The sequence below is a fragment of the Canis lupus genome, chromosome 29 (genome assembly GCF_011100685.1).
Source record: "Canis lupus familiaris isolate Mischka breed German Shepherd chromosome 29, alternate assembly UU_Cfam_GSD_1.0, whole genome shotgun sequence".
Lineage (NCBI taxonomy): Eukaryota > Metazoa > Chordata > Mammalia > Carnivora > Canidae > Canis > Canis lupus.
This window is the reverse complement of record NC_049250.1, coordinates 5,868,507-5,890,153: the sequence shown is the minus strand read 5'-3', so window position 1 is coordinate 5,890,153 and position 21,647 is coordinate 5,868,507. Positions and strand designations below refer to the sequence as shown.

The following is a 21,647-nucleotide window of genomic DNA, read 5'->3' as shown; positions in this document are numbered from 1 at the left end:
TCACAATTTAAATGGTACAAGTCGGGCAGCCCGGGTGGCTCAGCGGTTTAGCGCTGCCTTCAGCCCAGGGCCTGATCCTGGAGACCCAGGATCCAGTCCCACATCAGGCTCCCTGCATGGAGCCTGCTTCTCCCTCTGCCTGTGTCTCTCCTCTCTCTCTCTCTCTCTCTCATGAATAAATAAATAAATAAAATCTTTAAAAAAAATAAAAATAAATGGTACAAGTCAATAGTTTTAGTACACTCATACAATTGTGCAACCATCACCACAGTTTTAGAACAGTTTATCACTGCAAAATGAAACTATACACATCAGCACCAACTCCCATTCCCCCAGGCTGAGGCGACTGCTATCAACTTTTTGTCTCTGTGAATTTATTCCAGATGTTTTGCGTTAATGGAATCATAGGGTATGTGGTCTTCTGTGTCTGGCTTCTTTCACTTAGCATGATCTTTTCAAGGTTCATCCATGTTTTAGCAGTTTCAAGACTTCATTCCTTTTATGGTCAAATCATATTCCACTGAATGGATACACCACATTTTGTTTATCCATTCTTCAGTTGATGGACCTTTGGGTTGCTTCCACTTTTTGGCTAGTGACTGCTATACATATTCATGTACAAGTCTTTGTATAGAGTATGTTTCTTTTTCTCTTGTTAGACACATTTTTATATTTTAATATAGTCCTATTTGTGAATCTTTTTAAAAAGTAATTCTTCCCAATGCCAAAATCAGAAATATATTATCCTGTATTTTATTCTTGGCTACTCACATTTAGGCCTTTAAACATCTGGAATTGATCTTCAATTCAATGGGGTGGGGTGTAGGGGTGTAGGGAGAGACTGGGTTTTGTATGTGCTGCAATATAGGAATAGAAGTATTTTTTGGATTTGGATACCAGGTAGGGTGACCCACTTCCCGAGTTTGCCTGGGACTCATGGGTTCTCTGATAGTGCTAAAACCAAGACAGTCTTGGGCAAGTGGAATGAGCTAGTCACCCTAACTCCAAGTATCTTGGCATTCATAGAGTAGTTCATTCTCTCTTGTTAAAACCACTTTTGTCATATGTTGATAGTTTTCTATGTTTCTGTTATCTTCCATCGATGTGGAAAGTCTCTGTTATACTTCTGGCTATTCAAGAATGCCATTAATTTGGAAAGAAAATGTAATTTTTTCCTAAATCAGAAATTATTTGATTTGTCTATCATTACCATGATATTGTTTACAACTTTAGATTTACACTTATTAGCACAAATTAAATATGTTTTATAGCTGTATTCGATCCATTCCATTCTGTGTCCATGATTGTTACTTGTTTCCCATGACTACCCTGTGGGTTCACTTGTTCTTCCTGAAGTACATTCTTTCTTAGTGCTTTTAAGGGAAGGTCTGAAGACAGCTTTCTTGGTCTTTGTATGTATAAAAATGTCTTGTCTTAACCCACACTCTTGAATTTGAGTTTGACTAAGTTTTCCATTATTTTTCTCCAGTTCTTTGATGACATTGCTCTATTGTGTTCTTTTAATTGAAGTATAATTAATATACAGTGTTATATTAGTGTCAGTTGTACACTGTAACAGTTCAGCATTGTTTCTCATTACCCTGTTGTCTGTTACATACGCACACAGTATGTGCTGCAGGAGTGTTGGCTATGATGAGGATGGCTAAACATAGTTTTATAATTTATTCACCATAGTTGAATGCCAGTGGAAGGAGTCTGCTCTGGTAACAGCATGCCACCACCGGCTATGCTCACACCATCAGTCCCATACACTGTTCAGGTCACAGCCTCCTGTGTCCCTTTAAGGCAGTAGAGAAGGGAGGGGGTAAACAGGAGTTTCACCCACACCTGAATATCTCCGCATCTCTCTCACACAACCATCTCTCTCTCACTATCTCACTGAAACTGATTAGCAGAGTGAAAGACTCTGCTAGAGTGAAATCCCTTCACCATTGGTGGGTCTCCCCACTGTGTTGGGTGGGTCCTGGACCCCACATGTGCAGGGTATGGCAACTTGTGCCTCTCTTCCAGTTTTCTGTTGAATCCTTCAGATTCCTACTCGGGGCTGAAGCCCTGCCTTGAGTCAGACTGCTTAGCTCCTGCCAGTCCCACATCCCCCATATTCCTGCTTGTGTCTGGGATTTTGTTCTGAACAGGCCAAACACCCACCATCATGATCCCATCAGTCCTTGGTGTATTGTATTGCTGAGTCCCATCCATCAGATAGGAACTTCTTGGAAGTTAACACTAGCTCAAGTCAAGCAAGAGACCATGTTTTCCTGGACATTTAATTTCAGTCTCCACCTGTTTCACCCCAATTACAACAGTCCTGTCACTGTTCTTTTTTTTTTTTTTTTAAGATTTTATTTATTTATTCATGACACAGGGAGAGAGAGAGAGAGAGAGGCAGAGACATAGGCAGAGGGAGAAGCAGGCTCATGCAGGGAGCCTGACATGGGACTTGATCCTGGGTCTTCAGGATCAGGCCCTGGGCTGAAGGTGTTGCTAAACCGCTGAGCCACCCAGGCTGCCCCTGTCACTGTTCTTGAGAGCTGCACTATCACCTGGTCTTCTCTACTGGACAGTGATCTTGGTCCAACTTGTGGCCAAGCCTACATAAATATAGAATAATTTTTAAAAACCCTTCTCTAAGATTTTATTTTTATTTTTGAGAGAGAGAGGGAGAGAGAGAGAGAGAGAGAACATGCATGTGCAGGGGTGCAGGCAGAGGGAGAAGCAGACTCCCGGCTGAGGCCCTGTGGGACTTGATCCCAGGACCCTGAGATCATGACCTAACCCAAAGGTGGACACTTAATTGACTGAGCCACCCAGGTGCCCAAAATCCAATAATGTAATTGCCTAAAGTTAGGCACACATTTGGTGGGCACTAAGCACTTTTCATAGCCAAGATTTCAGAAATGCCACCTAACATTCCTATGATTTTTAGGTGTAAACTATACACATTTCTCCAGACCTTGACAGTCAAGGATATTTTCCAAATTGTGTATCTCTCTTATGAAGCAAAGATTGTGTATCTTCCTGTACCAGTAAGTTAGCCTATATTTTTATATTCTTCTCTCTGTTAAGCATGTATTTTGCCATTTTTCTTTATTAAAACATGAAATTAATAAAAGAAAAACAGAAGATAAAATCCAGGCTCCTCTACATCACCTTAACTTTTAAGAGCCACCTTAAATCCTTTACAAAACCTTTGTTACCAAGTAGACTGCCTTGAGTTCACTCCTTTCTAACCACCTAGTTGTCATTTCTGCCCAAATATTACCATTTGATCAGCAATGGCCTTAGACTCTCCTTTAGCTGTTTAACACACCACCCTGATTTCAGGGATTTGAATAGAAGTCCCCTGAGAGCTAGAATACAGAGCCTCTTCGTGAGTGTGAGTGTGTGTGTGTGTGTGTGTGTGTGTGTGTTGTTGCTGTTCTTCACAGGTCCCAAATCAGTGTGCCAGGCATATAGTAGTTGTTCAAAAGATACATATGGGGGAGCCTGGGTGGCACAGTCGGTTAAGTGTCTGACTCATGGTTTCAGCTCAGGTCATGATCTCAGTCCAGGTCGTTGAGTTTGAGCCCACATTGGACTCCATGCTCAGCGGGGTCTGCTTGAGATTCTCTCCCTCCACCTCTGCCCTCCCACCCATGCTCTCTACCTCAAGTAGATATTAAAAAATAAAATAAAATAAAAAACACTTAAAGAATTAATCCTAAGCTGGCCCTCCCCAGGGGTACCATTTCCCATTCAGAAGCGCACGGGAGAAGCCCCGATCTTACCAGGAACAGCTGCAGCAGCAGCACCAGCAGAAGCAGCAGGCGTTGGCCCCGCGCTCCCCTGCTCCGGGCTGGCCTGGCGTGGAGCCGGCGGTCTCCTGGGCTGCAGGCATCTGCCGTTTCCGCATCTCTGGCCGCTCAGATCCCATGGGCTGCAACAGTGCAAGCGAAAGGGGGGCCAGTTACCACCACACAAGGTAGGAGAGTCTGCTGTCTGGATCGCTGCGAAAACGCAAGGTGCCTCTCTCCAGGCCATTTCTGCGAATTCTGGCAACATTTGGCGCTCAGAGTCCATTAATGTAGCCAACATTTCGTGTCTGGCATCTGCCAAGCACTGTGAATAGAATGACGGAGTGTCCCTGCCCTAAGGCGCTTCAAGGTCAGGAGAGGAACCAGACGCTGCCATCACCTACTGAGGACATCTGGTGACGAGGAGCGCATTTCTCAGCCCTGGGTTCCCGCTGGGTGGAACTGCCAGGGAGCAGCGGCAGGTGGCAGCTGAGTTAGGGATGCCCCCAAGGCCGGAGCAGGCATCTGGGAGGAAGCCAGGCCGAGAAGGCAAGTGCACTAACAAGGCGGTAAGGGGAAATGTCCTAAGAGGAAGAATGGAACTCCTGGGGGGCAGCCAGGTTCTGAGACCCCACTGACAGGTTCAAGTCATTTTTAATATTTAATTTATTTATTCACGAGAGACACAGAGAGAGGCAGAGACACAGGCAGAGGGAGAAGCAGGCTCCCTGTGGGGAGCTCAATGCAGGGATCGATCCCAGGACCCCGGGATCACAACCTGAGCCAAAGGCAGCAGCTCAACCCAGGTGCCCCTGGTAGGTTCAAGTCTTAACTTGCTCTGAAACCTTGAAGATGTTTCCCTACTCTGTATGTGGACCTAAAGTTAGGTCCTGTGGCTCAGTTACTCCCAGGAAGCAAGGAAGGGCTGTGAACTGTGGCCTGCTCTGATCTGCCCTGCCATCTGCAGGGACAGTCACCCTCACTACCTCAGTGGAGAGCAAGTCATTGCAAACAAGGTCTCTGTCCATCAACCTCCTCTTTTTCTGAAGACCACAGAATGGCTGAAGCAGCACAAGAAGGAGGAATCATCCAGTGCACTTTTACACTTGATACTATTATTCAATTGCTGGTGAAGTAAAAGCAAAAATACCAAAGCTACATCAAAGAACCTTAAATAGGACTTTGGGATTAAATTCTGGATGTGTTATTCCATTCCAACACTAGGTTTCTCTCTTCCAACTATTACTGATTCTTAGGTTCTATTGGACTTTAATTACTACAGTTTTAGTATGGGTTTTTATATTGGGTAGGTAAAATTCTCTTCACAAATTAAAAAAATTGTTTTTGGCTGTTTGTGTTTTTTTTTTTTTCCATCTAGTTGAATTTTGGAATCAGCTTTTCAAAGTCCAGAAATTCCATGTTGGGATTTTGAGTAGGACTACATTGAATTTATAGATGTATTTATGAGAAATGACATCTGTTTTAGTACCTGCCAAATCAGGATGACTCCTCTGGAGTAGCCCTTTTATTTAATTATGCCAAGATGTATTCCAGGACTGCAAGAGAGACGCGGCCAAGCATTCACTGTGCTATCCCACAACGGGAACAACACTCAGAACTCCTGTCCAGTGTCCAGCCCAAGCAGTCCAGGATGCTGGCACTGGGGTGGCTCACTTGTCCAAAGGGTGGAGACAGAGACTTTTGTTCAACTCACAGCCATGCTTTATGGCACCACTGGGAGACAAGCCCCTTTTAATGCCCCTGAGGTAGAAACCTGGGCTTCTTCCTAGGCATCTGTGGCCTTGCAGTAGAGCTGCAGACTAACAATTGTTTCACTTCATTCAGGACACTGAGGGGCAAGGACAAGCAGGCACAATCTCCAAACAAAGATGGCTGGAGCAGGAGATGCCTCCAGGTGATTGTTATTTCCTAAGAGATACTGATGCAACTTGCCTCATTAAAAAGAAAAATCCCAATAACTTCTCAGAAGAAGGAAGGATTGTGACGTGGGAATGTCAATGAGTTTCAAGGGACTACTTTTCTAACATCTTTGCAACACTGGGCCTTCCCAATCAGTACATGGAATATATGTTCATTCAGAGCCTCCCCTGTGTATTTGAAAGGCTTTACTCAAACAGGTCTTGCATATTTTTGATAGGTTTATTTCTGAGTATTTTATAGGTCTTTTTTTGCTGCTTTTGTAAATACTTCTCTGCTTCAAGTTTCTAAATAGTTATTTTGGTGTATAGGAAGGCTACTATATCTGGCCTCCCTGCTGAATTCTCTTATTAATTCTAGTAGTGTTTCTACTGATCCTCTGGGGTTTTCTAGGTGGATGATCATACTGTCTATAAATAGTCACACTTGTTGGTTTACCTTCTGTACCTTTCCAAGTACAGTATCTTTCCTCTCCTTGGTCTTATTTCATTGGTGAGGAAGTTCTGTAAATATTGAAAAGTAGCAGTACTTTTTGGTACCTTGGGCTTCTTCATGCCTTTTGAGAAGACTCATAGCAATTTGCCCATATGTGTGATGTGTGCTGGAGGTTTCTGGGAGAAGGTAATTTTATGAAGTTAAACACATTTTCTTCTATTGTTTACATAGTACAAAACAAGTTGTGTCATTTATTTATTATTTATTTATTTATTTATTTATTTATTTATTTATTTTATTTTACAGAGAGATGGAGAGTGTGAGTAGGGGAGGGGCAGAGGGAGAGGGAGAGTGAATCTCAAGCACTCAGCATGGAATCTGATACCAGACTCAATCTCAGGACCATGAGATCATGATCTGAGCTGAAACCAAGAGTCAGCTGCCCAACTGACTGAGCCACCCAGGCCTCCCACCCCTGTTTATTAGTTAACTTATTTTATTTGCTTGTACACACCTCATTCTTTGTATACCCCAGGAAGACTTAATGGTTTAGTGAGCAAACTCTGAGAGAACATCACACAGTTGTTCATGACTAAATATATTCTCCGAAACCAAAGACAAATGTCATCAAAGTCTGTTCTTACACATTTTTGAGAACAGCTTTATTGAGGTGTAACAAGCATAGAGTCTGCACATGCTATTTAAAGGGTATAATTTGATAAGTTTTGGCATGTTAATATACCTGTGAGACTACCACCACAACAATCAAGACCACATCATCCACTGCAAGTTTCCTCACACCCCTTGGGAATCCCTCTTGCCCTTCTCTCCTGCTCCTGCCTGCTCTAGCAATCACCAATCTGCTTTTTCCCACCATATGTTAATTTGAATTTTTAAAGAATTTTATACAAATGGAATCTTTTTGTCTGGCTTCCTTTACCCAGCATGATTATTTTATGATGGTTATGTATATCAATCATTCATTCCTTTTTAAAAAATTTCTGAGCAGTAGTTCATAGTCTAGATGTACACAATTTGTTTATACATACACCTATTGCTGGACTTACACCTTATTGATGGTTCCTGAAAGGATTATATATATAAAAGATATTGTCTTCTTTTGAACACAGCAGTCTTTTATCAATCAATAGGAGAGGTGCATGTTGCTGAGATTGCATTAAAATTTACAGTACTCTATACAGTTGTAATGTTTCTAGTTTGTTCTTCCACATTGAATAATGCTTGATGATTATGGTCTTTTGGTATTTCTTGGACAAATCATGGTTGTTAACCACTTTCCTCACTTATAATTCCTTTCTTTTCTCAGTGTTCCATGTTCAGTTTATCTTTATAGAGTTTCAACTTGGCCTCATAACATAATCCATTTAATTTTTCTTCTGTTTAATATTAGAATTTCTTAAAAAAAAAAAAAAAGAATTTCTTGTATGATTTCTTGGAAATCTTACACTCAGTTCAGTAATTCTGACATTCTGAATCATTTAAAACTTCAGATAAACAAAAAAACATATGCTATTCCTATAAAATCTATGAGCAACCTATCCCCCTCTCAGTTCCAAAATTTCTAAATGGATAGATGATTTTCACTCAAGTATGAGGTGCTGGAGTGTTCAGTGGAGGCAGTAGTTAGTCTTGAGGATTTATGCCCTGCTGAGCCATGGTGGAATAGGAGAGTGTGAGAAAAGGCAAAACGTGTTAATAAAAATCTGAATATTAAATATTAACAAAATGTTGATAATTGTGTCATTAACACAGGGACTTTGTTATACCTTCCTCTCTATACTTTTTAAGATAGTAAGCTCATAAACTGAGGGGAGGGGAGAAAGAGGGAGAAAATCTTTTTTTTTTTTAATTTTTTATTGGTGTTCAATTTACTAACATACAGAATAACCCCCAGTGCCCGTCACCCATTCACTCCCACCCCCCCCGCCCTCCTCCCCTTCTACCACCCCTTGTTCGTTTCCCAGAGTTAGCAGTCTTTACGTTCTGTCTCCCTTTCTGATATTTCCCACACATTTCTTCTCCCTTCCCTTATATTCCCTTTCACTATTATTTATATTCCCCAAATGAATGAGAACATTAATGTTTGTCCTTCTCCGACTGACTTACTTCACTCAGCATAATACCCTCCAGTTCCATCCACGTTGAAGCAAATGGTGGGTATTTGTCATTTCTAATAGCTGAGTAATATTCCATTGTATACATAAACCACATCTTCTTTATCCATTCATCTTTCGATGGACACCGAGGCTCCTTCCAGTTTGGCTATTGTGGCCATTGCTGCTATAAACATCGGGGTGCAGGTGTCCCAGCGTTTCACTGCATCTGTATCTTTGGGGTAAATCCCCAATAGTGCAATTGCTGGGTCGTAGGGCAGGTCTATTTTTAACTCTTTGAGGAACCTCCACACAGTTTTCCAGAGTGGCTGCACCAGTTCACATTCCCACCAACAGTGTAAGAGGGTTCCCTTTTCTCCACATCCTCTCCAACATTTGTGGTTTCCTGCCTTGTTAATTTGCCCCATTCTCACCGGTGTGAGGTGGTATCTCATTGTGGTTTTGATTTGTATTTCCCTGATGGCCAGTGATGCAGAGCATTTTCTCATGTGCATGTTGGCCATGTCTATGTCTTCCTCTGTGAGATTTCTCTTCATGTCTTTTGCCCATTTCGTGATTGGATTGTTTGTTTCTTTGGTGTTGAGTTTAATAAGTTCTTTATAGACCTTGGAAACTAGCCCTTTATCTGATATGTCATTTGCAAATATCTTCTCCCATTCTGTAGGTTGTCTTTGAGTTTTGTTGACTGTATCCTTTGCTGTGCAAAAGCTTCTTATCTTGATGAAGTCCCAATAGTTCAGTTTTGCTTTTGTTTCTTTTGCCTTCGTGGATGTATCTTGCAAGAAGTTACTGTGGCCAAGTTCAAAAAGGGTGTTGCCTGTGTTCTCCTCTAGGATTTTGATGGAATCTTGTCTCACATTTAGATCTTTCATCCATTTTGAGTTTATCTTTGTGTATGGTGAAAGAGAGTGGTCTAGTTTCATTCTTCTGCATGTGGATGTCCAATTTTCCCAGCACCATTTATTGAAGAGACTGTCTTTCTTCCAATGGATAGTCTTTCCTCCTTTATCGAATATTAGTTGACCATAAAGTTCAGGGTCCACTTCTGGGTTCTCTATTCTGTTCCACTGATCTATGTGTCTGTTTTTGTGCCAGTACCACACTGTCTTGATGACCACAGCTTTGTAGTACAACCTGAAATCTGGCATTGTGATGCCCCCAGATATGGTTTTCTTTTTTAAAATTCCCCTGGCTATTCGGGGTCTTTTCTGATTCCACACAAATCTTAAAATAATTTGTTCTAACTCTCTGAAGAAAGTCCATGGTATTTTGATAGGGATTGCATTAAATGTGTATATTGCCCTGGGTAACATTGACATTTTCACTATATTAATTCTGCCAATCCATGAGCATGGAATATTTTTAAGAGGGAGAAAATCTTAAGCAGGGTCCAGGCCCAGCATGGGGCTCCATCTTACTACCCTCAGATCATGACCTGAGCTGAAATCAAGAATTGGACGTTTAACCGACTGAGCCACCCAGGCAGGCACCCCCTTCCTCTCTACATTTAAATATACTTGTTTGAAATTTTTCTTTAAAACATTTATATACAATGAAATATTACTCAGCCACCAGAAAGGATGAATACCCACCATTTGCTTCAACGTGGATGGAACTGGAGGGTATTTTGCTGAGTGAAGTAAGTCAACCAGAGAAGGAAAATCATATTATGGTTTCACTCATATGGGGAATATAAGAAATGGTGAAAGGGATTATAAGGGAAAGGAGGGGAAATGAATGGGAAAAATTAGAGAGGGAGACAAACCATGAGAGACTCCTAACTCTGGGAAATGAATAAAGGATTGCAGAACGGGAGGTGAGTGGGGGGATGGGGTGACTGGGTGACGGGCACTGAGGGGGGCACTTGATGGGATGAGCACTGGGTGTTACACTATATGTAGGTAAATTGAACTTCAATAAAAACAAAACAAAACTTTTTAAAATATTGAACTCTATCAATTAAAATATCTATTGAGAATATGTATCTATTAAGAATATGAATTTCCTCCTTTGAATAGTTAATGAAACAAATTAGATTAATGAATTTTTAAATTTTGAATCACCTTTATCTTATTTGATAAACTCTTCTCGGGTCTAAAAGATGGTTATTCTTTTTTTAAAAAAAAGATTTTAAATTTATTTATTCATGAGAGATGCAGAGAGGGAAGCAGAGACATAGGCAGAGGGAGAAGCAGGCTCCCTGCAGGGGGCCTGATGCGGACTCAATCCCAGGACCCCGGGGACCACAACCTGAGCCAAAGACAGATGCTCAACCACTGAGCCACCAAGGTGCCCCTCTTTTTTTAAAAAAAAAATTTTTTGTTTATTTATTTATGAGACAGAGAGAGCACTAGAAGGGGAGCAGGGCACAGAGGGAGGAGAAAGCTCCCCACCAAAGCAGAGTGCGATCCCAGGACCCTACGATCATGACCTGAGCTGAAGGTAGATGCTCAAGCGACTGAGCCACCTATAAGATAGTTATTCTTCTATTATACTGCTGAAATTGATTTGGTAATATTTATAAAGAATTTTTAAAAATCAATCTTTTTTTAAGATTAAAGATTTAATTAACTAATTTATTTGAGAGAAAGACAGAGAGTGGGAAGGGCAGAGGGAGAAGGACAGAGAGAATCTGAAGCAGCTCCATGAAGTTGATATGGAGCTTGATCTCATGACCTGGAGATCATGAGCCGAAACCAAGGGTCTGGCACCCAACTGACTGAGCCACCCAGGCACCCCTATGTATCTTTATTAGGAAATTATTTTTGTCCTGAGGACTTGCAGAGATTGCCTGCAAAATTACTGAAATCTCTCGAGTGGCTTGTTAACTATGTCTTCAATTTCTTCCTTGATTTGTTTTCATTTTCCTCCTTTCTTTGAGTCAATATGGTATTTTTCATCTCCTGTTTAAAAAACTCATCCATTTCACCTAGTTTGCAAATTTACTGAAACTCATTATTAATAGTCATCTTATCACTGTCAGATGATTTGCTTTAAATTACTGTCTGCTTGTTTAAAAGACAAATGTGTAATTGCTTATGGGAGAGTTGCATATTTGGTGTCACTAAATATTTGTAGAGAATTTTTCATTGTGATAGCTGATTAATACGAGGCCTAAAAACATATATTAAATGAATACTATCTATTTATAAGATTTTTTAAATATGCCATTGGTATGTATTAATTGGCTCGGTCCTTTTAGATACCAGCATATGATCTGATTAGCCAAACTAGCTTCATGTATCTTTTTTCCTTTGCCTCACCATATTTGTGGGAGAACGCTGTACACATTTTATTTCCATTTGTCCTTTCTTTTTTTAATCATATTGTATTTCAATTCAAATAATTAACATTTAGTGTATCATTAGTTTCAGATGTAGAGTTCAGTCATTCATCAATTACATAGAACACCCAGGGTTCATTACATCACGTTGTCTCCTTAATGCCCATCACCCAATTACCCCTATCCTCCCAGCCTCCATTTGTTCTTTCTAAATAACATGGACTCAGAGCTTCCTTATCATTGCTTTTGTCTTCTTCTTCTGGCGAGTGTCTGGCATAGACTGTTGGGCATCACTTCAGTGTCTGTGGGGATGACTCAAGCATGTCACAGGCATAATGCCTCAGTAACTAGCTTCCCTTTGCTGGAAAGGTTGTGTGAATGCAAAACCAATGTCAGATGCTTTATTTTTTTTTTTAATTTATTTATGATAGTCACAGAGAGAGAGAGAGAGGCAGAGACACAGGCAGAGGGAGAAGCAGGCTCCATGCACTGGGAGCCCGATGTGGGATTCGATCCCGGGTCTCCAGGATCGCGCCCTAGGCCGAAGGCAGGCGCCAAACCGCTGCGCCACCTAGGGATCCCTGTCAGATGCTTTATTCTATAATTTATGGCATTTAAAAATCAGCTTGAGGAAATGGGAATAATAGAGGTTGGCAATTTATTAAATATTCAGATCTTAACCAAAAGATAATTCTACTCAAATATGGCTTTTCCAAATACCTAGGATCCTGGCATTTAAGAGAATTTTTTCAAAGTTCAAGCAAAATCCAAAGCAAACTCTTAATCTTGATCACAGTCTTTTGGAATCTTGATCACTAATTTGGAATCAAATTAACGTAACTATAATTAGCTCAGAAAAGTTATTATTTTTTTTTGTTAAACTTGGTGCTTAGATTCCATTAATAGCTCTTTATTTTCATTATAGTTTCTAAACTCTGAAAACAGAGTTTTAAATATTCAGATCTTAACCAAAAGATAATTCTACTCAAATATGGCTTTTCCAAATACCTAGGATCCTGGCATTTAAGAGAATTTTTTCAAAGTTCAAGCAAAATCCAAAGCAAACTCTTAATCTTGATCACAGTCTTTTGGAATCTTGATCACTAATTTGGAATCAAATTAACGTAACTATAATTAGCTCAGAAAAGTTATTATTTTTTTTTTGTTAAACTTGGTGCTTAGATTCCATTAATAGCTGTTTATTTTCATTATAGTTTCTAAACTCTGAAAACAGCCATTTTTGAATTACGTATTGGGAATATGATGACACACCAAGTAATGTATGAAAAAAAATCTTATCTCTTAAGACCTAAGGCCGAGCTCCTGTTAGAATCATAGACAAGGGTATAGACTCATAGACAAGATCCCAGTAAAGAAGAACCAAGAGGGATCCCTGGGTGGCGCAGCAGTTTGGCGCCTGCCTTTGGCCCAGGGCGCGATCCTGGAGACCCGGAATCAAATCCCACGTCGGGCTCCAGGTGCATGGAGCCTACTTCTGCCTCTGCCTGAGTCTCTGCCCCTCTCTCTCTCTCTCTCTCTCTCTCTCTCTGTGACTATCACAAATAAATAAAAATTAAAAAAAAAAAAAAGAACCAAGAACCTTAGAGGGCATAAAATCAAAATCATCCCTAGCAATTCTTAGGAAATGATCCTGCCATCAGGGGACATTCAGGGGCCTGAAAGTTAAATATTTCCTTGAAGGAAACCAAAATCCGAAATCCCAAATGGAACAGCTTCTGAGTTCCATTTTCTTTGACAAATCTTGGCTCTTGACTCCCTTTGGGCAGCACTCCATTATGGATCATGAGTGTATGAAAATTAATTATGGGAAACCTTACTAACATGGAGTGGGGAGACCAGAGGGGGGAGCTCTCACCCCTTACCAGTTGATGTCAATTACAGGAAGTACTGCCAATTAGAGACTCCAACAGAAGATCTTCAAACAGAAAAGAAAAATCAATTACAGGCCACAACAGGAAAAGATACACATTGCATCTCCAGAAGAAATCAACTACCCAGCAACTGGGCCAATGAGAAACCCTCATCACCCTGGACTCTTGCTTTTCTCAAGTGGACTTTTCTACAAAACAACCCCTCCCCCAACTTCCAACTTCTCCATAAAACTACTCTCTTTTGTTAGACTAGCCTCTGGGTTTTTGCTGGCTTGCCTGTCCTAAATTGCAATCTCTGCTATTCTCAAATAAATGTGTTTTTGCTGGTAAAATAACTTTTATTTTTATCACTGTAAATTTCATCAGTTTGTTTTCATTTCCATTATTCTGTATTTATCTTTCTTGAAAACTACTTTGTTAGTTTTCTCACCTCTGGCACTAACTTTTTAGTTTATTTTCCATCATTGCTGTTTTCTAATTAATGTAGTTTGGTCTACACATGTTTATCCAATTACTGCTTTGATTGTAACTATAAGTTTTGATGTGTGGCACTACTGGTTAACAAGGAGCTCAGACCTAATTTAAGCTCAGATTTCTTTTTATCCAAGGTTTTTCAGAAGTTTCTTTTTAATTTCTTGAGTGGCCTTGTCATGAGCTTATATATATATATATATATATATATATATATATATATATATATATATATTCAATTTATTAAAAAAATTTTTTATTGGAGTTCAATTTGCCAACATATACACCCAGTGCTCATCCCGCTAATTGCCCCCCCCTCAGTGCCCATCACCCAGTCACCCCAAACCCCTGCCCACCTCCCCTTCCACTACCCCTTGTTCATTTCCAAGAGTTAGGTGGCTTATATATATATTTGCATTGATTAGAAAACGTGGCCTCTAGGACTTCACCACTTTTGAATATAGTGTGATTTTGGGTAACTTTATTCAAGGTTTAAAAAGATGTAGCTTTACTTACCTTTAGTTTTACATTTTCCAGAATGCCATATAAATGAAATAATATAGTACAAAGCCACCTCTAGAATTTTCCATTCATTTTCTGGGATCATAATGTCATTGGCTGGAAGAACCCAATAGCCTGGTCACTTGACTCACAGCAGAATCATTACCTCCCAAACCAATGGTATCTGACTCTTTAAATATTTAGGAAAGATTTTTTTCTTTTTTAAAGATACATTTAAATTTTTTTTTTTTTGTCAGAGAGAGAGAGCACAAGCAGGGGGAGCAGCAGACAGAGGGAGAGAAGCAGGTTCCCTGCTGAGCAGGGATCCCCATGCAGGACTTGATTCCAGGACTCTGAGATCATTACCTGAGCTGAAGGCAGACTCTTAACCAACTGAGCCACTCAGTGCCCCCAAATATTTTGGAAAGATTCTTTACATTGTAATATAGATAGGAAGGCTGTCAACACATTGAAAACATCAAATGTTTCACAAGAAAGGTGATTTATGAGCACAAGGAACTGTTCTGCAGCCCCCTTATCTGAGATAAAGAAGAGTGGGAATGTTTTAAAACATTAAAATATTTTTAAATATTTTTTAAAATGTTTTATTTATTTGAGAGCGGGAGAGGGAGAGAGTGCCGCATGAGCTGGGGGGAAGGGGCAGACGCTTAGCCCAGTGACCACCCAGGCACCCCTCCCCCGATATTTTTTTGAGCCTGTTCAAATGATTGAGTTTGTGCCAGGAACAAAGGTCTCTTCCTCATGAGCCACTTCTGTTCCTGGATCTCGCACTGCTTGCTGAGCTCCCACTGCCAGAGGCACCCATCCGCCTCAAAGGAAGAGAGGTGGGATGCCTGGGTGGCTCCGTTGTTGAGCATCTGCCTTCCACTCTGGGTGTGATCCTGGAGACCCGGGATCGAGTCCCACGTTGGGCTCCCTACATGGAGCCTACTTTTTCCCTCTGCCTGTGTCTCTGCCTGCCTCTCTCTCTCTCTCTCTCTGTGTGTGTCTCTCATGAATTAAAAAAAAAAAAAAAAGAGGAACGGAGTTTATGCTCCAGGAATATTTTCTGTGCTGCCGCCTCAAGAGACACACTCATTTCCCTGTTCTGCAATAATATTTCTCAGTACTTAGCAGAATTTGCTCTTAATTTTATCCTGATTTTGGTCTTCCTGCTTTTTAAGTTTCTATAGGCTGGAAAAAACATTTCCTAACATTATTTTGTCCTGGATGCAGCCTGGTTTTTCACAGATACCACCTTTTGACCCTGCCACAGGGCAAGCACATCCACAGTGTGCTCCACAGCCATGTGGCAGAGGGCTGAGTGTAAGCCTTCTGCAGGTTCTGCACGTACTGGTTCTGAAAGTTGGGTGCTCACATGCAGGGGGCAGGGGAAAGATCCAGGTCCCACTCAGATGGGACCTAACTTCTGAACAACTGTTAGAATCGAGTGAACAGGCTGGGGAAAGGGGAATGTTCAAAGTCCTTACATAGGTTGGAGGGAGGTGCACATCCGGTATGATGAGCACCGGGCTTCCAAGACCCGAAGGGGGTTGATTCTGAGGGTGTTTGGCTTTGAGGCTGGTTTAGCCACAGGAAGGCTCTCTCATTCAAGAATCTACACCAGGGAGTTTGAAAAACAGACCAACTGAAATCAACAGGGACCGTTCCTCTCCTGAACACTTCCTGGGTTTAGCTACTTGGTCTGAAAACAACCACAGGTGAACACAGCTTTCTCTGAGTCACAGAGTCCAAGTGTTAACACCAGATTGCCTGATGCTAAATAAGTCACCATCAAACGCACCACCTGCCTAAAGGCTTTCACCTGTTATTATTAGCTGCTGGGAAATAAGGTGAACCCAGGTCCACAGTGATGTTTCTATTCTGTTTAGCTGGTTCCCGCAATAAAAGTTTCAAGTTTGAGGGAATGTCGGCACATTACCCTGTGGTACAGTCATCACCAGAAAGAAGTCCAACCCACTCCACCTCATGAAATATTAATAATGAAGATCTAGAAGTTACTTGCACTGACTTCAAATGGACCAAAACTCCAATCAGAGCTGTATCTTCCACTTTATAAGGCATGGAGAGCTAACAATTTTTAGTAGCTCGTAGGCTGGTGGGAGATCTTAATTCTTCCTCTGTGCAAAACTATGAGTTTTCAAAAATTTCTTCCTTTGGTTTTATAGTCTGAATAATTTGGGGCTATTTTAAGAAAAAGCTAGTTCATTGTTCTAGAAGGGGGAGTCAACTGAAAGCTTACTGATAACAATAGACATTTTAGAATTATAATTACTTCCAGATGGATGCTTACACAAGTCCTCACCTCTTAAAAAAATACATGAAGTGTGTTATCATCTGCTTTGCAGTGACTCTGAATGGAAATCTTTACTCCTCTGTCTACGTACCTGCCGCCAAGCTTAAGACTATAATTGTAATGTCTTTCTCTTCTTTTCTGTTACTAAATGGACATATTTTATAACCCGACGTTTACGATTGTTTTTGGGAAATATCAGAAATAATAAGAGTATGATCTAAAGGAAGTTAATCAGTTATACATGTTTTAACTTGTTCTTTCTTAATACCAAACAACAATTAACATTTTGCAAGTACTGACTGAAATCTTCATCCTGGACTTTCCTTATCCCAGGAGATCATGGGAATTTCTAAAGGAGATTGTAGATGGGCACATTCCCAATGATAACTTAGCTCAGGGACACCTCGGAAACACGTATGAAAATCTTGGTCTATGGGGCTGCTTTAAAGAATTTTCGAATCATTAAGGAATGTGTCAGTCATTAACAGTTTGCATGAGAATTTCTGCCAGTGTCTTAGTGTTTCTCAGCAAGGAAAAGTCCCTCTAACAAGAATGTATGAGCTAATTGTGGCAAATTATAGAAAAAAAAAACCATGACAACATAGTTGCAACATGGAAAAATTAATATACAAATTCAAACTTATTTTCATGGATAAACCTACCCATTTTCTTCCTGTCCTGATCTTGGTAGGCAGCATTGCTGTCTATCCAGTTAAGAAAGCTTGAAGCCACCCTTCACTTCTCCCACTTCTAATTTGTGGCAAAGCCAAATAGAGTCTCTTCCCAAGATGTCTTTCACATCCATCCCCCTTTCTATCTCCATGTGTCTCAGCCCTAGTTATCCTCTCCAGCTTTGGATTATGAAGGCAGTCTCCACATTACTCTGCCTCCATCTGGCCTTGGATCACTAGAAAAAGGGTAAAATTCTGGAAGGAGCTATAAGAGAGTTTCCACTGCCTTTTTTCCCTCTGTGGTCTTTCTTTTTCACTCCTTCTGAGGCAATGTTTTAGGTGGTACTTGGTAGGGAAGGAGTTGACTTTGGGATGATCCTGCTTTTGCTTGGGAGATGCTTCTTCATTTTGGATGAAGATAAGGCTGGCGAACTGAAGAAGCACAAGTTATCTGGGGCACCTGGCTGGCTCAGCTGGAAGAGCATGCAATTCTTGATCTCAGGTTCATAGTTCAAGCCCCATGTTGGGAATAGAGATTATTTAAAAAGAAAAAAACAGGGGGGTTCCTGGGTGGCTCAGTTGGTTAAGGATCTGACTCTTGATTTCAGCTCAGGTCATGATCTCAGGTCTGTGAGATTGAGCCTCATAGTGGGCTTACTGCTGGGTGTGGAGCCTGCTTAAGATTCTCTCTCCCTCTGCCCCTTTATCCCTTTCCTCCCTCTCTTAAAAGAAGAAGAAGAAGAAGAAGAAGAAGAAGAAGAAGAAGAAGAAGAAGAAGAAGAAGAAGAAGAAGAAGAAGAAGAAGAAGAAAGAAGAAGAAAAGAACAGTTTTTCTGATGTTGCTCTGGGTTAGGCTCTGAAGAACCATGAAAGAAGGAGCATGGACAGTACTAGGTTATCAGCTAGGTCATCAGGGAAAGATCATGGGCAGAAACTGGGCAGGAATGTGGTCTGCTTCTCATAGTTTCTTGTGTCCTATCTCTCAGGGACCTAACTGATGTGGAAGGTGGCTAGGTGGGGAGCAGATGTAGTCAAGGTTAATGTTAATTCTGGGACTATGTAACCAGCATTCCAGTTAGTCAGATTAGACACATTTTACTAAACTGATATTTCTTTTCCTATAACAATTGTTGGACCTCTCATTTGTTCACCATATCCAAAAGATTTTAAAAAGAAACCTACATCAATATGGTGATTTTTTTTTCATGATGGTAGAAGAGCAGTGTCTAGCCTACAGGAAGCACTAGAAATAATATAAATACATGTCAAACAGAACACACGTATTTATATATGTACATATATACCTATCTATATAAATATACATACATGTATACACACATGCACAATAATGACAGCACAATGGCTTAATAAATTAACCTGCCCATTTTCATTTAGAGGAAATAAATTGCCAGTGTATGAATGGATATCACATGATCCCTCTGTCAAAAATATAAAAATCAGTCATTTTTGTTTTTACATTTAAAACTTCAGCTTTTTTGGAGTGCCTATGTGGCACAGTCAGTTAAATGACAGACACTTGACTTCTTTCCACTCAGGTCATGAATCTCAGGGTCGTTAGATGGGGTCCCGCAGGCTTTGCGCTCAGCACAGAGTCTGCTTAAGTTTCTCTCTTCCTCTCCCTCTGCTTTTCTCCCCCGACCCCTGCACTCTCTCTCTCCAATAAATAAATAAATTTTAAAAAATTAAAAGTTTAGCTTTTTCTTCATTTTCATAGCAATATCCATACCCTAATAATTAGTGTAACAATACCATGCAGATTTAGCCAACTACAAAAACACAGCGAATGGCACCTGTACACACACCTCCGAAGAGCTAAAATGATGAAGAAAATGCCAAGTGATGGTGATCATATAGAGAAAATAGATTGCTGATGGGAGTGCAAACTGGTATAACCACTTTGGAGCACTCACATTCGTGAGCGCTGACCACATACACACCCTCGGACCCAGCCATTGTAGTCCTTAGTATACATACACTCCCCAGAAACACTGCGCCGAAAGCATGCATTAGGGCGTTCTTGAATGTACTCACATCTAAAACGACTCAAATGTTCATCAGTGGTAGAATGGATAAGTTGTGGTATATTCATTCACACAACAGACTGCTACTCAGCAATGATGGCTCTACCGTTACCGCAAGATGTGGATGAATCTCACCAACAATGTTGAGTAGGAGAAGCCAGATGAAAAAAGACTACACATTGCATGACTCTATTAAAAGAAAAATTCAGGCCCTGGCAAAACTCTTCTGGCAAAACTGTTCTCCGCTGTCAGGAGTCAGAATAGTGCTTCCCCTTGGTGAGGAGGTTTCTGAGGACTTGTCATGTGCGGCCGCCACACTGTGGGTGAGGGTTACAGGGGTGTGTGGAGGTGGTGAGGACCGGCCAAACCATCTGTGCACTTTTCTGTTTGTGTGGCATGGTTTTAAAGAAAGCTAAAATGATAACAAGGAAGGCTAGAAGACATGATAATGGAAGAAGGGCAGAGCAGAGGTTTATAATTATTATCTGGATGTCTGTCACCTGCCAGGGCGTCTGACTTCATGGTGCACAGGGAACACGAGGCAGGGGAGCTCGCCCCGGGCGACCTGCCAGCGTGAGCAGCATGCATGCCAGACTCCAGACGCATGCTCGCCTCCTCCCTCCTATGGAAGTGTTCCTCTTACTGCAAGATGTTTGCCTTGTGCTTTCAACATTTTTGACCTGTTTGTCAAAGGGCCAGAAAGCATATGGAAAAGGAACTTTAAAAAAATGTGTAACAGTGATTGGCATGGTGTCTGTTTCATACAGAAATCCTGCAAAGTTCTTGGCACAAATCTGGAGCCCAATAAGCATTGTCATGGCCTTGCAAAAGGTTTTTGTGAGCTCCAGCATTGTGGGATATTGTCAACAGACACTGTGAGAAATAGTGGCAAGGTATGCTTTTAACATCCTGCCTGGACACTTTGTTTTACACCTTCTCAGATGTGGAAAATATGCTGAATCTATGTGTGATGGCGCAGTAGGAGGATCAGGCAAAGAATGACTTGATTAGGGAGACCTGGGTCGTTCAGTCAGTCAGGCATCTGCCTTGGGCTCAGGGGTCCTGGGATTGAGCCCCAAGTGGGGCTCCCTGCTCAGCAGGGGAGTCTGCTTCTCCCCTTCCCTCTACCCCTCTACACTCTCCCCTTCTTGTGTTCTCTCTTTCTCAAATAAATAAACAAAATCTAAAAAAAAAAAAAAAAGAATGACTTGATTATAAATCTAGGATGAAAAGGTTAAAAATATGACCATGTTGTTTGTTTTCAAAGGCTTTTCCTGCTGAACTCATTTCACATTTATTGGGCTCCACCTGAAGCAGTCTGTGTTGCAGGCAGGGGGGCCTCTGGGATAAGCCTGACTGTTTCTGTCAAGGGCTTACATTCTAGTCAGAGAAACACAAAACCATGACAACAAATAGGTAAGAGAACTTGAAGTCTGAGAAGTGCCTGCGAAAATGCTAAAATGGTTGATAGCCTATAGCATGATGAGGGATAGTGGCCAGGGAAGGTCTCTGAGGTGAGAGCAATGATATGGAGGCGGACACACAAATATGGTTGGGGGTGCTTCTAAGAAGGAACTGTAAATACAAATGATCCTGGCCTGTTCCTGGAACATGGAAGGGTAGTTAATGATGAAAGGGTGGAGGGTGCTGAGGACTCGTGAGTTAGGGAGATGAGAATGGGCTGGAGGCCTCAGAGACCAGAGAATTTACGGAGGAGAGCACCATCATGAGCGAGGGTGGGTCACAGGCGTGGGTTTTAGGATGAGGTTTCCGAGACGATGCAGTTGGGTCATAGCTAACCTGAGGGATGGTCACATAAATGACGGCTGAGGTGTGGAAGGGAAAAAGACTTCTGGAACTGAGAAAAAATCAAGGAGCAGAGGGGCCGGAGGGCAGCACAGGTCATTCACAGGGATGTTGAAGAAATCAGGAATGAAGACCGGGCCAGTGCTGGAGAGGAAATGATGGCCACGTGCTGAAGTCTTCTACATGATGGCAGGGACCGGAGGGTGAGCAGATGACTGAAGGGAGCAGAAGCAGTGGTTCACTCTAAGGACATGCATTCAAAAGTAGTATTATTTTTTTCTAGTTGTGGTAAATTTACATAACCTAAAATTTATCATTTTAACCATTTTTTAACGTACAGTTCAGTGGTGCTAAATACACTC

The 21,647-nt window shown here is 41.2% G+C and overlaps 1 protein-coding gene across 6 annotated transcripts in view; it reads right to left on the bottom strand.

Annotated features, from left to right (window-relative positions):
• The window catches only part of RGS20 (regulator of G protein signaling 20), an 84,061-nt gene that overhangs the window by 17,449 nt on the left and 44,965 nt on the right, over positions 1-21,647 (bottom strand). For 5 of the 6 annotated variants that reach the window (XM_038579315.1, XM_038579311.1, XM_038579312.1 and 2 more), the window contains one exon: positions 3,789-3,937. In XM_038579315.1, the coding sequence (XP_038435243.1) occupies positions 3,789-3,937 (149 nt within the window). Of the gene's footprint in view, positions 1-3,788; positions 3,938-13,468; positions 13,511-21,647 lie in introns of those variants that run through there. The other variant, XM_038579313.1, reaches the window with a different exon arrangement.